The sequence below is a fragment of the Rissa tridactyla genome, chromosome 1 (assembly GCF_028500815.1).
Source record: "Rissa tridactyla isolate bRisTri1 chromosome 1, bRisTri1.patW.cur.20221130, whole genome shotgun sequence".
Classification (NCBI taxonomy): domain Eukaryota; kingdom Metazoa; phylum Chordata; class Aves; order Charadriiformes; family Laridae; genus Rissa; species Rissa tridactyla.
The window spans coordinates 89,001,079-89,016,598 of NC_071466.1; the positions used below are offsets into that span (position 1 = coordinate 89,001,079).

At 42.1% G+C, this 15,520-nt stretch overlaps 1 protein-coding gene across 1 annotated transcript in view; it reads left to right on the forward strand.

Annotated features, from left to right (window-relative positions):
- Nucleotides 1-15,520, forward strand: part of PHEX (phosphate regulating endopeptidase X-linked) — a 104,671-nt gene that overhangs the window by 14,442 nt on the left and 74,709 nt on the right. The window contains exons 4-6 of the mRNA XM_054212651.1: nt 9,230-9,316; nt 10,408-10,634; nt 13,841-13,909. Coding sequence (XP_054068626.1) covers nt 9,230-9,316; nt 10,408-10,634; nt 13,841-13,909 — 383 coding nt within the window. The remainder of the gene's footprint in view (nt 1-9,229; nt 9,317-10,407; nt 10,635-13,840; nt 13,910-15,520) is intronic.

Sequence of the window (15,520 nt, forward strand, 5' to 3'; positions counted from 1 at the left end):
AATTATTTAACTACAGTGGTGAGAAAAATTTTCATTGTTTGGCTTTTTACTTGTGAGGGAGTGAAAATTACATCTTTAAACAGTGTATTTTCTTATTTTGGAAGCCTGGAAACAAACTTTTACCTAAAACCCAATCATTTGCAGCTTATTTCTTGTAAAAATGATTGCAGACCGCACATGTTGGACTGTGCACCAGACACATGAACTAGCAAGAGGCACTGCAGAACAATTAGCAGAACTGGTAGTTTACAAAAATAAATACATTGTGGTTATTTCATATTTTAGGGAAGCTTCAAAACACAAATATTGCTATCAACTGTTAATAGAGGAAATGGGTTGGACTGCACACTAAAATTGCATAGTAGGATAAATTCCCAGAACAACTTGTGTTTTAAAGGCATAAAAGAATTTAATCAAGCCTTGAAATTATGTATTTGAAGTTGGGTTACACCAGTGTCAGAAGAGAGCTGTAAGTAGGCTTCTGTGCCCTCCACTGAAGTTTGTCTCTGGTGTTTTCCAGGCAGGCGAGAACTTGCTCTGCTTTTCTCCCGAGGCTTCCAGATGCAAAGCAGCTCTGAAATGGAAGCTGGGCAGGTGCTTTAGTGTGGGGGTTTGACCTGTGCCAATAAACCTGCTAAGAGGGATAAAGCTGGACTGAAACATTAAACGTTGCATCTTACAGCAGGAGATGTCCATGTCTTTTTCAGGAGAGTGCTCTGAGAGAACGGATTTAACTCTAAGAATAATCTTGGCTTGACTATATTTCTCTTGTTCCCAAGAAATATGTACAGCTTTGAAATATGTCAGTTAAGTCTGTCACTTCCTTTTAGAACTTTTATCTATATTTATTCTTCACCCTCCCCTATATACCCTTTTCCAGCTATAGGTGTTAGGCTTCCAAACTCATGAGAATAAAAATATATAGGTCAGATTTTCTTCTTTAACGATCTCGTAACCTGGACTGCTTGTGTTGCAGTCTATTAAACTCATATTTTTGTGTAGTAGGACAGGGAAGTTACCATTGGTCAAGTGATCACAACAGTGTTGTGTATAATTTTAGATGCTGTGGCCAGTGCTTTTATTTTAAGGTAGAACATTGTGACCCTCATAGGCCTTCACCCATCCACTGCCAGCTCTCCTTTGCTTAACTTCGGGCTCTGAAAAAAAGGAATTGGAAACCAGATACTCAAAATGAACGTCAGCTGACCCCAAACCATTCTGAAATAATCACTCTCGGAACATGTAAGCTCACATTACTGTAATTAAGACTGTACATTTCTCTAGCTGTGATTTCCGCAACAGCAGCATGGTTCTGAAGTTTTTTGTGTGCCTTCTGGCATCCTGGCCAAATCATTGCTCCGCAAGATGTACTGAACTTGACTTCTTAAACCCAGTGCACTGGGAGCTTGAAGAAAGGGCAGTGCCTTCAGGACACAGCTGGAGTCCTTAGATACCCTTAGTGGCACAAGTGCAGTTGACTACTTGGGTTTTAGGGGTTATGGTTGCTTTTCAGGAACTCTTTTGCCGTAGCTCTTTAGTGTGAAGAAAATACAGGATTAAAGGGTTAGACATTCTTAATGAGGACTAGATTAATCATAATTATCTTATGTCTCAGAGACCTCAGGGAATGACATTCTGCACACAAGTGTTGTGTGTTTGGTTTGACTGCCAAACTCAAAACAAGGTCTGAGTAGGTTTTTCTCTACTTTTAAGCTGAAATTCCTCACAGAACATCCTTAAAACATCCTGCTGCTGGCATCAGAGGATCTCCTGAAAATTTCCAAAAGATAACTTAGGTTTTGCTTCTTCACAGAGGTAGCAGATAATAGTGCTAACCTGGGAAGGAAACAAAACTTGTGACTTTTAATTATTCTTTTAATTATTCTTGTCGTCATTTAGAAGCCTGACCCCTATAGCTATATAGCACTATAGAGGGGATGGTGAAGAACAGACTCTTTGTTGCTCAAGCATTGAAAGAGAAATCCACCCTCTCTGTCACCAGGCGTTTGCAAAGAAACTCCCTTTCTACAAGAAGAGTCTCCTGCATTTTGGTACAAGAAACTGAAGCTTATAAACATGCAACATGGAGCAAGTATCTGGTTGCTAGCTACTGCTACCCAAACCAAAGGGAGAACATGCTGTTGCATGAGGCTTTGATAGGGCCTTACTGTGGACATAGTTGATGAGAGAGCATCTTCTGCTTTTGGCCCAGTGAATGAGTAGGCATGGGTTTTGGAGAAGCCCCTGGGCTGCTTTCTGGATCTGCTCCTGAAAACGATACATTACAAATTGCTTTCAATTGTAGTACTGAGCTTCATCTGGGCAATGCTGAGCTACTCCCACTGTCACTGACATTAAGGGGACTGAGGGACATTCACTATCTCCAAAGGATCAAGCTCTTTGAGTGGCTGGATCAAGATCAGCAAGCTTTATGCTCATAAAGGGGCACTGTTCCAATCAGTAGGATTCTGACATGAGCTAGATAAGGAGGAATTAATCCTCTGTGGCTTGCTTTCTTTATCTGCAACAATGGATAATAGCTGTATCTCCTTGGTCCCACATGTCTAAGAGTGCCTTGAGATCCTTATCCTAAATGTATAGAGTGCAATGCCAGGAGTAACCATTAGATTATCTCCTATGACCTTTCTTGTATCACAGACAATTGCATTACCTATGTAATGCAATTCAATAGCTTGCATGGGGGTAAAACATAATTCGCATTGGGCTAAAGCTTATCTTCCAAAAAAGCATCAAGTCTTGAAGATGTTAAGGGGCAGAGAACCTACTGTCTCCTCTGGTTGCTTGGCTCCAGTGGTTAATCACTCTCACTGCTGAATTTGTCTTCATCTTCCAACTGTTGGCTTTCTTCCTGCTTTTTTTCAATAGAATAAAGATGGCTTTGGCACCAAGCATTTTCTAATGGTGAGGTGCTTTCATACTGTAATCCCACCACCATTCTGCCATTTCTTGTGAGACAAATCATGCATGGCTTCTTTTTCCCCTTCTGTTTCTCAAGCCACTCCACCCAAAATAAAACCCAAATGGTTGTGATGATTTTCTGCACCCTGTCCAGCTGTCCAACACTGTTTTTAAAATATGGACAGCCAAAGGGCAGGTAGTGTTCCAGTCTGTCTCACCAGCCCACAACTGTAAGAACATCTCCCCACTTCAATACTTCTCTGTTTTTGCAGTCCAAGACCGCTGTTTGCTCTAGCATTGCCCTGGGAGTTCATACTGAATTACTTGTCTGCTTCTAGCTTTTCACTCCTCCAGGGTTACAACTTTCCAGGAAATGGGATGTCCCCTTGGGGCTCACGTATAGCTTTTTTGTTTTGTTTAGAGTCCAAGCATATTCCCACTGGGATATTTGCACATGCAGTTTTTTATCTTCAAGATGCAAAGCATCATAATGTATTTCAGGCCATCACATCAGATACGTGCAAACACTTCAGTTTGCATTTTCCACATACAGCAAATGTTTGTAAAAGGATAAGGACAAAAATGAATGGAAAAAAATGTTATCATCTTTACTAGTAAAATGTATTCTCCATGTCTAGGGTTGGGAAGTGCAGAGAAAACTTACATTTTTCTCTCTAGAATAAGAACTAAGCTTAGTGCATCCCATAGGGTCTCAGGAATGCAACTCAACTGTATATGTAGAAAACTGTCTGATGGCATACGGAATGTATACAATCTGCAGATCAGGACACTGGTAAATTGAATCAATACTCCTAATCTGAATTAATGGTATGCATGTTTCTTTTCCCTTCAAATCTGGCTCTGCAATCCCCTTTTCATGCACTCCAAGTCAGAAGAGGGAAAGGTACAGGATTTCTCAGTGCCATAAATAAAACACGGTGGTTGAAAACCAAAGTGAAGCTGTGTAAGACAGTAGGCTGGAAAATCATCAAGGGGCTAGAAATGGAAAGTAAGATTAAAGGTAACACTTAGCACAAGATTATTCTTAGCAGCTTCAGAATAGCATGCAGTTAAATAAATACACACACAAGCAAAGCTTACTTTGTAAAGTCCCTTGCTCTCACTTTTAACAGCAGATGATTGCTATTTACTGTAGGGTAGCGAACCACAGGAAGCTGGCCTTTTTTAGCCCTCTTGCCCTGGAAAAGCACCGTCTGAAGGCAACTCAAGATAAACCTCCTTCCTTCCCTTCCCAACCCCAGCTCTCCGCCCCCCCCCCGATCTGTGGCTTTGTTCCCTTGACTGTCTATCTGAGCATCTACAATTCAGACAAGTGAGGATTATTCCCAGCTATGGCGTGTTTTTTTGTTGGCGATGCTGAGTCCTTGTGTTTTGCACAAGAGCCAGGGAGAGCAGTGATGCAACCCTGCCTGACCTGGGCTGCCAGAAGTACCAGAACTTTGATTTGTGATGGGAACATCTCCGCCCTCAGTCCCATGGTGAGAGCAAATGAATGATGAAGCAATTTGCAACCTCAGAAAGTTTAGGATATCATGAACACCTTTAGCCAGTTTCTGACTGTGCAAGTGGTAGTTGTTTGATGAGATGATTTATGTTATTTCCAAGCTGCAGAGCAGAATTACCAATAGGTTTTGACACTTGCCATAACTAAGTTTTATGTGGAGGGAAACATAAATCTTGCATCTGGGTATCCTGTGCATACGGAAACATGGACAACGAGGTGCTGAGATCAGTAGCACAGGTCAGGATCCCTTTTATCCCAAAGGGAGTGACTTTGGAATTAATTGGAAAATGAAAGACGTAAAAGACATGACTGAAGAAAAGATGCTTTGCTAGAACAGCCATTCAAATGCATACTTTATATTTGGCTGGGGAAACATGATCACAGACTTCATATTCAAGGTGGCTTAAGCTACGCTGCTTCACTTTGCCTGTCCTGGTGATTTTTGGCTATGATATTCTGCTTGGCATTTGCAGCAGGCTAGTGTTATAAATCAGTAACAGTAATAAGTTGTTAAATTGTGGTTGCTGTTAATAATAATCCTGTGCTCTTTTAGAGAGTTGTAAATCAGTTTAGGTTGTGGGGTTTTTTAATCTCTTCAGCTAGATTGCTATTCCGTCTCTAGCACTGTAACATTTACCTTGGAGCTAACAAATGAACTATTATGTCAAGGGTTTTTTTCTTAAAATCGTTGGAGTGCTGTTTGTTTCCTACTCTGGTCAAAAACCATTCTTATTTAAAGATGAAGCTAAAAGATGCTGATCAAAGCTGGATACAATTTGTTTCACAGTCACTGAATCTGGTAAAGGATATATTTTTTGTTCTATTGAAACTGTCTATGGATTCAAGTGGAATTCAGTTAAAGTTTGGAGTCCAAAATGGAAGATTACTTTAGGGAGTTGGAGCTTTTCATTTTGAAACAAGAAAACTGAGGTAACAAAAAGAGAGGAAAAAAGCTGCAAGAAGAACAAACTCAACGTCCTTCTTAGCGCTGAGTGAGCTGCTTTAGTCAAAACGCTGGTAACCCTGATCTCCCTAACTTGGCCACAGTTTTCAATTCCAGCCACTGGACTTTAGCAAAAACTATTAGACTGAACTTCTCAGTGAATTTGCACAAATACGCCCAATCCCCTAGTGAGGGGTAAGAGCGGGAGTTTGGAAAGGCAGAGTAGGGAAGTCAACAGCAGGTCTGTGGGCGTCTCATCAGGCTGAACAGTAACTGATTGGGGGTCAGATCCTTTTGAAGACCTCGTAAGTTTTGCTTTTGTTATGACGTCCAAACAGAAAATATCTGAAGCCAATAAAAATTTTCAAGGTGGAAAGACACTCGTCCCAGGCGTCTATAGTTAAAGAGTTGAATTTTGGCAGAGGGGCTGGATTTGTGCTCTCTGTTGGTCACCAGCTGGCACTTGCCTCAGTGTAGACGAGAGCCTGGAATGCCACGTCACAGGTCAAGAGATGGAGCACTGTTCAGAGAGAGCCTGTCTGTGCCAGTGAGAGCGCGGGATGGCCCTGAGGCAGGTCAGTTGAAGTTGCGGAGGTCCTTCGGAGAGCAGAGGCTCCGAGCTGCAGCCCTTCAAATGCTGCACTGCAGAGCTCGGCGCGCACCGACCCACACAATTAGATAAGCTCAGTGCAGGAGGGGGGCTGTCGCAGCCTGCTACTATGGCCAGGCTACTAACAGGACCTGACACTACTAATTTAAAGATAGCTTGATGTGTCTCCATTGACTTTCTTTCCATAGATGCAGCAACCTGTAGATAGACTAGTTGATTACCCATGTTTTTGATTAGTAAGCATCGATTCTTGTCTTTTTTTGCTCCTGTTCTTAAAGAAGAATTTAAATATTTAGGGGCATGTAAAATCCATATGTATTTGTGAGTTAAATAAGAAGCAAATTTCTAAGCCTTGCATTTAGATTTTATACTACCTAATGCAGAATTCAAGTGGATGTGACCAGTGCTCCAGGTTTGAGCTTCTAAATTGTTCTGAAAGCTTGAGGCTAAGGCTGAGGAACCTCTATAGCCTAAAGAGCACTCATGGATCACATCACCTATTTCAGCGTCCGCACGATTCCACTATCTTGTTAAGGATTTCATGTTTGATCACTGGATTTTACGTCATCAGAACCAAGAATTTTCTTCATAAATGAATTCTGAGCAAACTGGCAACATCTACCCCATCTTATTCTTTGCAACAGTGCAGGGAGTGTTACAGCTTCCTTCTGTTGCATAATGAGATGGCTTGATGGGAAAACACAAGGTCTGATTTTAACAGGATTTTATGCAGGTGTATTCCTAGAGTTGATTTTATTTTATTGGATCTCATCCTCTATATCTCTCCTGAGCTTTAGCTAGGCTTTAGCCATTGAATTTTATTAGCTTCAAAATTTCATGGCTGTGCAGCTCACTGGCAAGGAACAGAAGTTATTGCAATGGCTTTAGTAGGAGTGCATTTCTTCCTCCTTAGCTTTGTGTAGGTTTCGTTTATAGTTGCTTTTAAAATGCCATTCTTAAAACATGAACAGGTCTGATTATTCTGCTAAGAACTGTGCACAGTGAAGATATGTGTCAATGATTGGCATTATATTTTATTTAACAAGCTGAGAAATATTAACAATTTGAGGATTTGAAGCCAAAGCTATTCGGAATCCTGTCCAGCAGTAATTTTAGGGAAAATCTTATCCAGAACTAAAAAGGAATGATCTCATTACATCTCTCAAGGATCCAAGCAAACGAGTTGGGGTCTTTTTGTTTGCTTGTTTTGTTGTTGTTGTTTTGGGTTGGGTTGGGTTTTTTTTTTTAAGGAGAAAAGGGATTGGAAGGAGCGAACAAGTGACATTTGCTCATCACTAAGGTATTCTTTGACTAATAAACACTTTGAGGTCAGCAGTATGGTCCCCTGAGTACTCACATGAGCACAGGTGGGGAATATCTGAGAGATGTGGCACAGCAGGTTCTTCAAGGTTCTAGGGAAATCCTGGAAAACAAGTTTTCCAATCCTATCTCTGTCAGTGAGCTCCTAACACTGAGTGAAACTGTGCAAACCCAGACCGTTCTCAGCTACAAAATCTAGTGGTACCACCTAGCTGGACTTTGGCCTCCTGTGAGAGGTGACGTTGGAGAGAGGACTCCGGTGATGTGCTGGAAAGGGCAGGGGCTGGAGAGCGAGCAGCAGCCTCCCGTTTGCAGGCGGGTGCTGCTCTTGGATGGCAGGAGCAGCACCTCTTCATACTCCACATCACCCCAGCCACCACTGGCAGAGAAGAATGTTGCATTGACACCTGACAAAGGTGTCACACCAGTACCTAAAGGGGGCCTACAGGAAGGATGGGGAGGGACTCTTTGTCAGGGAGTGGAGCGATAGGATGAGGGCTAATGGTTTTAAACTGGAAAAGGAGAGATTTAGATTAGACACTGGGAAGAAATTCTTTACTGTGAGGGTGTTGAGACACTGGAACAGGTTGCCCAGGGAAGTTATGGATGCCCCATCCCTGGAAGTGTTCAGGGTCAGGCTGGATGGGGCTTTGAGCAGCCTGGTCTAGTGGGAGGTGTCCCTGCCCGTGGCAGGGGGTTGGAACTAGATGATCTTTAAGGTCCCTTCTAACCCAAACCATTCTATGATTCTGTTCTGTGATAAAGCTCTGTGTGGGAGCGGTTTGGTTTTGCCATAGCTGGTGTTATGAAGCCCCAGTGACCTTCAAGAGAAGGCACTCTTGAATTTTTCAAGGCTTTTTAGCTCTGGCTGAGCATACGACAGGAGGGTCTTGGGATGGTTCCAGCAAAGTCACTCTCTCCAGTGGTCCCAGTAACAAAAAGGTAATGGTGTGCAGGACCTGTTTGGGTCTTACAAAACCAGGTGAGGTCAGAGAGGGTTTGCTAGCCCTGTTTCTGTGCTGTGTGGAAGCACTGCCCTGCTTCTCTTGGCCATGGAAGTGCTCGTGCTGTGCTGCACCTGAGCTGATAGATCTCACTGCAGCTAAGCTGCCTCTGCATTTAGCTACAGTACATGTATCTGCAGCTGCATCATGACTGATTTACAACTTGGATAAAATGGCTCGAGGCAGATGAGATTCAGATGCACTTTTCATGCTATTTCACTTCCGTAACATAATGTGAGGAATGCAAGGAATGTAGAGAGATGACAGCTTAGACGAGCCAGTTTGGCTTTCAGGCACCAAGGAGGTTGATGCACCTATAGCGTGAGGGAGCTATCTAGTGCAGCTTTTCAAATAGCAGTTGGACACTTGGCCACCTGTGTCATTTACAAGTCTGAGGTTGTGTGCATTTGACAGACAACAGGGCAGTTCTCTGCTGCTTTCTTTCAGCAGCAGCAGCAGAGCTGGTAAAAGTGAATGCCAGCTGTCTTGCTCCTGGGATGCCGTTGCCTTCTCAGTTAGACCCTGATTTCATAACGTACCAGCACCAGAGGCTGAGCCACTTGAAAAAATCTCTGACACCCTGCCCTGTGCATTGGTTCCCACCCTCACCCCATGGTTCCCTGTCACCTCGTTTGCTGAGGGTGGCTCTTTGTGAGGATGAATAATAAGCAGTATCTGTTAACTGACTTTAAATCAGTCCTCTTAAAAATAAATCAAAACAAAAAAATCTTTCTCTGTTGGGGATCAAAAAAAGTACAATTTTGTCCGTGTTACTGCTTAAGAAAATACAGGTGGAACCTCATCCTTGATTAAACAAATGCTATGATTAAAGCAAATGCTGAGACAGGCAAACAGACAGTTCCTACGTTTTCTGATGCATTGAAAAAGATTTTCATTTGTTTCTTCAGCATTGCTTGAGAAACCCATCAGCAAAAGACGAGACAGTGAAGCTGTACAGAAGGCCAAGATCCTTTACGCATCATGCATGAATGAGAGTAAGTAAGTTGCCGGATTTAAGAGGGACACGTGTGTGTTACCTGTGTTTATAAAGGCAGGCTTTTTTGCTCTCTGCTGAGCTCTTTGAAGCTTTGTGCAGATGCACAGTTTTCGCTGATTTGGATTCAACCAAATGCAGAGGGTCTCCTACGTGTTTCTGAAGCTGGCTGTTGAGACTGAGGTACACCAAGGCCCAAGAAGTCAGTTTGACAGAGACCTCTGCTTGTCAGGGAACTGTGAAGGGATATTTATCTTTGCAAAGAGATGCCAAAACCGTGTCCCAGGGGGTGTGGGGGTAGTGCCTGGTAAATCAGAGGAGCCCTCTGATGAAATTCTTACAACTGACACTTTCAAGAGCCCGTTGCTCAGCATTCTTCTACCTTTCTCTAAATCCATTTAATCAAAACACAGGGCTGGGTATAGACAACTCTGGACTCCTTATCTTCCAATTATCTGCATGTCATGCAAGTTTGGATGGGGAGCCCTATAGCCATATTTGTGGAGTGCTTTTCCTGAGCTTGTAAATGTTGCTGTAAAGAGCTGTACAACTAGGTTGGGGCACATCGCTACCTTCTTGAAGCTGCATGGGTGAAAGATGAGTTGGGAGGGAGTCAGCTTTGCCCTTCAAGGTGCCCTTTGTCCTTCTGACTCTTTCAGACTTTATTTCCTACACAGTTTTCTTCCAGCATGCCCTGAGACTGAATGTCAGCAATTGAGGCAGCCTGCCCTGCGGCCTTGGTGCCGCGACACTAACCCCTCTAGCTTTGGTTACGTGCAATAACCACCTCCCAGAAACAGTGAAGTTTCTATGCCACTTTCTAAGGGAGGAAAGTTTTTTTTAATGGACCTAATGCCAGCCTTCGTCTTTTTTGAAAAGCACGGATTTGCCTCTCTTATTCTTGATGCAGATAAACTGGGATGGACTCCCGGGCTTCTGTGCTCACAGGCAGAGCAGAGGCTTTGGGTTTCATCGGTTGTGTTTTGTCTCGCCTAGAAATCGATCAACGCTGATAAATCTTTGTGTCTCGTGTGGCTGCTGCTGGATTTGAATTGTCTGGAATGTAACTGTTGTCACACTTTGGCATTTCAGATAAAATTGAAAAAGCCGATGTGAAACCCCTGTTAAGTATACTGAGGCATTCACCCTTCCGCTGGCCTGTGCTGGAATCCAACATCGGACCTGAAGGGCTGTGGTCAGAAAGGAGGTTTAGCTTAGTCCAAGCTTTGGCCACTCTCCGTGGTCAATACAGTAACTCTGTCTTCATCCGATTATATGTGGCTGCTGATGACAAAATCTCCAATCGATATATCCTGAAGGTACAACATAGCATATTAATAGGTTACCTCACATGGTATTTTGTGGTCTCATTTTAAAAAAAACGTGCTTACATGCCAAAGGTTTACACCTGAATATTGTTGCTATTATCCACTGACTTACAGATGTACATAGGTGCCAATTTGTGAGAATGTAGAAGCCACTAGGAACCACACACCATTGAAAAATATTTCTATACAGGATATTTTCTCCTTTTAAATGGCAAAAAAAGGTAAAATCTGTTCCCAGTGGACCAATGTCTAGGGTTTCTGTGTGTTAAAATGAGAAAGGGGGATATCTAGTCCTGAGGGCGTTCTGGGTGCTGCTTATGACTCAGCAGTTGCGTGAAGAATGTTTTTTTTTGTCTGTGAAGATGAAGAATGGTGCATTAGTAGCAGATATTTTGAACTTGAGCTATTTTTCTTGAGATGGAAACACATTATCTCGTGCTTGTACAGCACCTTACCACACAGAGGTATCCCAAACGCTTCTAAATCTGAAATACAGATTTTTACCTTTTGACTGAAATGCTATTGCTTTTAGACCAAAGCATTACCACTTTGTTAACAGAGCATGGCATTACACAACAGTTTAGGTCAGCGAGAAAAAGACCCAAGAAACGTTGCCTCACTGTAGTCTGAGAAAACTCCAGAGAGACTTGCATTACTGTGAGATGTCACCATGGCAAGACTGAGTTCCTGGGTCGAATGCATTGCTGTTTAAGAAGTAGAAACGAGTGGCCAGAGTAGAGCAGCCCTCTGCTGCTACAAGAAAATAGTTTATGATGGCAAGAGAGAAGGGACAAAGAAGAGAGTTATGCCATTCATCACAGCAAAATAGTATCTGTGATCCGTACCTTGCTAGCATCTTGGCTAGCTGTAGGAATGTAGCCAAGAATACGTGTATTTGAGGATCAAACAACAGTTAACTGTGGTAGTACTGGAGTGGATGTCGATTCTGAAGCAGTTCTTTAAAATGTCTTTTGACTGATGCATTCAACTGGTATAAAAGTGAAGGGTAAGTTTTTTCCCCCTCTGGGACATTTTCCTGAATAGTTGAGTCAAGAGCAGATCAACAGTTCACTGTATTAAAGATGCCATTCTGCTAAGATGCTGTTCAGATCCTGTTAGGATTGCTTTGGCTGGAGATGTGTTTAAACAAACTGAAACAGTAGAATCAGGAGAGATATTTAGGTATCTCCCGTCATAATACTTCAGTCCAAGTCTCCTGTCAGTGAAGGGCCGGGCTATCCTTATTGCTGGTCTCTTGGAAAGGAATTACACGTAGCAGTATCTTCACTCAGTATGCTTAGTGGCACCTAAGAACTAGGTATCTAAATAACTGGAGCACTACATGATATGAATAACATATTATTCCCTAGGGTATTTTGTTGTTGTTAATTTGATTAAGAACTTGATCTGCAGAATCCATCAGCCGGTATTCTACTTTGTGTTTTAACAAATTCCCGGGGCTGCAGATGTACCGCAGAGTATTTCAATCTACTGGTGAAAATGGCTCTATTGCAAAATTCCTTTTGTTCAGCATTGCAAAATCATGAATGGATCAGAAAAAAAGTAGAAACTCCAAATAAAACTTTGTTCAGTATTCAACATGATCTTTTTTTTTTTCTTGAGGGCTGAAGAAGTTGGTTAACTTTTTTTGTTTATTTCTCATATTTGTGCTTTCTTGGTTTCAGTGGTTTGTCAAATCTAGCTCTTAAGCCAGGATAATTTGGATGAGCATTTCATACAACAGTCACAAAACTGAAATAGACCAAATCATCTGAAGTTAACTATTACCAGGACACACATATGCAAAGCATAAGAGTATACTCTTCTTGCTTCAATATGCTGAAAAAAGAAGGTGATACTGTTTTTCAAAGAATGAGAGTTGTGCTGAGCACCACAGCTACTCTCCTTTTAGTGGATGACTTGTTTTATTTGTTTATGGTACATTTTAAAGGTTGAGAGCATCAGCCCGTAGAAGAAAAGGTGACATGTATTAGTTCATTTTAGTTTCTAAATTGTACTTATTTTGGTCATTTTTATTAATGTAGAAAACGTAAAATATAAATGGTGTAGGATTTAGATTAAAAAAGAGTTATGTGAAATGGTATAAATAAATCCAATCTCTCTTCACTAGATTTATCTTGTAAAAACAAATGCAGCATCAAAATAATAATTTTAGAATATTGAAAGTGTTGTTTCTTCTCCAATCAGTATCTTATTCAGAGTTTGGAAGCTGGTTGAATTATGTTTTCCTCTTTGGCTTCCTTACCTTAACCCAACCTTATTGCATTGAAATATTTTGGGAAATCTCAGTTTCCAGTAGTAATTTTAAGATATATGCTAAACTGTGAGTTTTGCCTAGTTAGAAACTTGAAACAGTATGTAAATACTCCTATGTAGTCATTTCATTCAAAAGACTAAGTGCAAATCTCACCAAACTTTGAGGACTGATTTAGGAAGTACCTTGAGGACCTTGTTCCAATACTAGGGTGACTGTAGGCCAGCAAATTTGATCCATGTTTTGGATCAAAAAAATAAGTGAAAGTCTAAGATCCACCTGGACCGATCAGGCATCTTTAGCTAATGTACTGGAGGCATAACAATTTCCTGTGCATGTATGCAATTATTTCTGTGGCTGGTATCCAGCTGTACATCCATTCAAAAAAGCCAAACACAGCAATCGCTGCTGGTCTAGGGTGAATCTCAAAAGTGTAACCTCAATTTCGGTGAAAGAAGGCTAACGGTGCTTTACGGATATACAGCAGTTAACATGCTCCAGCACCTATTGGACACTTGGTCCATACACTAGACTAATGTTTGTCTCAAGCTGACTCCTGTGCCCCTGAAAGGTCAATGGTTGTCAGCACCAACTGTTTGATCTTGCAGACCCAGTCCTATTGCACTACGTATTGATTTATTACCTATTGATTCTCTGCTGTAGTAGGTCCTTAGATATTGCAGGGAGCATCTGAGACTCTCCAGATCACAGTAATGTGATTTAGGTAATGTCTTTCAGCATTCTTTGGTCATTTTGAAATCCTGTGGAACTCAGGCTGGTGCAGTGTATTAGGTATTAGACATTTACACACATCTACCATAATTACCAGAAAACCATGAACTCTTGCAAGGTTGCTTATAGGGCTACCTTTGAATTCTGTTGAATTTACCTATTAAATGGTCGTTCTTGTTATTTTTAACAGCTTGACCAAGCAAGCCTCTCTCTTGCATCTCGAGAGGATTACCTAGAAAACACCACAGAAGCCAAATCTGTAAGTATTATTAACTGGAAATCGGAGTGACCATTTTTCCCCTCAGTTTTTTTTCATCGTTGCTTTTGTTCACTTGAGCTCCAAACTGAGAAAGGGTTGTGGTTTGTTTGGATTTGGATTTTTCAGGATACCTTCTGAGAGAAAACACCATCAGTCCAAGCACCACTACCACAAACGCTCTTGCAAAGTTTCTCAAATAAAGATTTTTGTAAGATTTGGGGTCCCCCCTGCTTTTCTTCCCCATTGTAAGGGCCCTCTGGAGTTCTTCTCGTCCAATCCCTCCGCTCAAGCAGGGTTGACCTCTGGAGTATACTGTTAATGACTGGCCTCCATCTCGACTTTGTGCTGCTGATCACAACCCTCTGAACCTCATCTTCAATCCACCTCGCTGTGCATTTCTCTAACCTGTACTTTTTCAACTTGGTGAACAACCACAACTGCTCTCCCCTCATCCACCAAGATATTTATGTAATTGTAGAAGGTTATCAGGCTGGTTAACTGTGATTTCTCCTTCGTAAATCCGTGCTCACTACTCCTGATCACCTTGTCCTTCATGTCTTTGGAAATAGTTTCCAGGAGGATTTTCTTCATCACCTTCCCAGGGATTGGCATGAGGCTGACCAGCTTGTAGTTTCCTGGATCTTCCTTCTTGCGTTCCTTGAAGATAGGAGTGATACTTGGCATCTTCCAGCCTTTAGGAACCTCTCCTGACAGCTATGACCCTACAAATATTATCCAGAGTGGTCTTGCAATGATATCAGCCAACTCCCTTAACACTCATGAATGCAACCTATCAGACCCCCTGGATTTACTTATGTCCACTGGTTCCTAATCTGGTCCTCTTCCACTAAGGACAGGCCCTCCTTGCTCCAGACTTCCCATCTGGTCTCAGGGCCCTAGGATTCCTGAAGGCCAGTCTCACCAATATAGACTGAATCAAAGCTAGCATTGAGTGTCTTGGCCTTTTCAGTGTTGTTTGTCACCCTGCTTCATTTAGCAGCAGATCCACGTTCTCCCTAGTCTTCCTTTAGCTGTTATGTATCTGTAGAGCCTTTTCTCATTGGTCTTCACATTCTTTGCCAGAATCAACTTCAGGTTGGCCTTGGCTTTCCTAACCATATCCCTGCAAGATTTGTCAGCAACTCTATACTCTTGAGTCACCTGTCTGTGCTTCTACATCTTATACACTTCCTTCTTATGTTTGAGTTTAGTTAGGAGCTCCTTGTACACCCATGCAGGCCCCCTGCCACCTTTGCTTCATTTCCTACTTGTCAGAATGGACCTTTCTTGAGTTTGGAGGAGCTCAGGTAGAGCTTCATGCATTCACACTGGTGTCTCGCACAAAGGACAACTCCCTGTCCTCACATTCCCAGCCTCTCCTTCCTAAAAATCCTGTATCTATCCATTGCAGCACTCCAATTGTGCAAGTTATCCCACTATGTTTCTGTGATCCCAATGTGGTCATAGCCCTGTAACTCCACACAGATTTCTGTTTCATCTTGTTTGCTCCCCATGCTATGTGCGTTAGTGTAAAGGTATTTCCAAGGGACATCCAGTCTTGCTGATTCTTCTGTATGGCCTTGAGAGCTTTCCTTATAAGACTGTCCCACA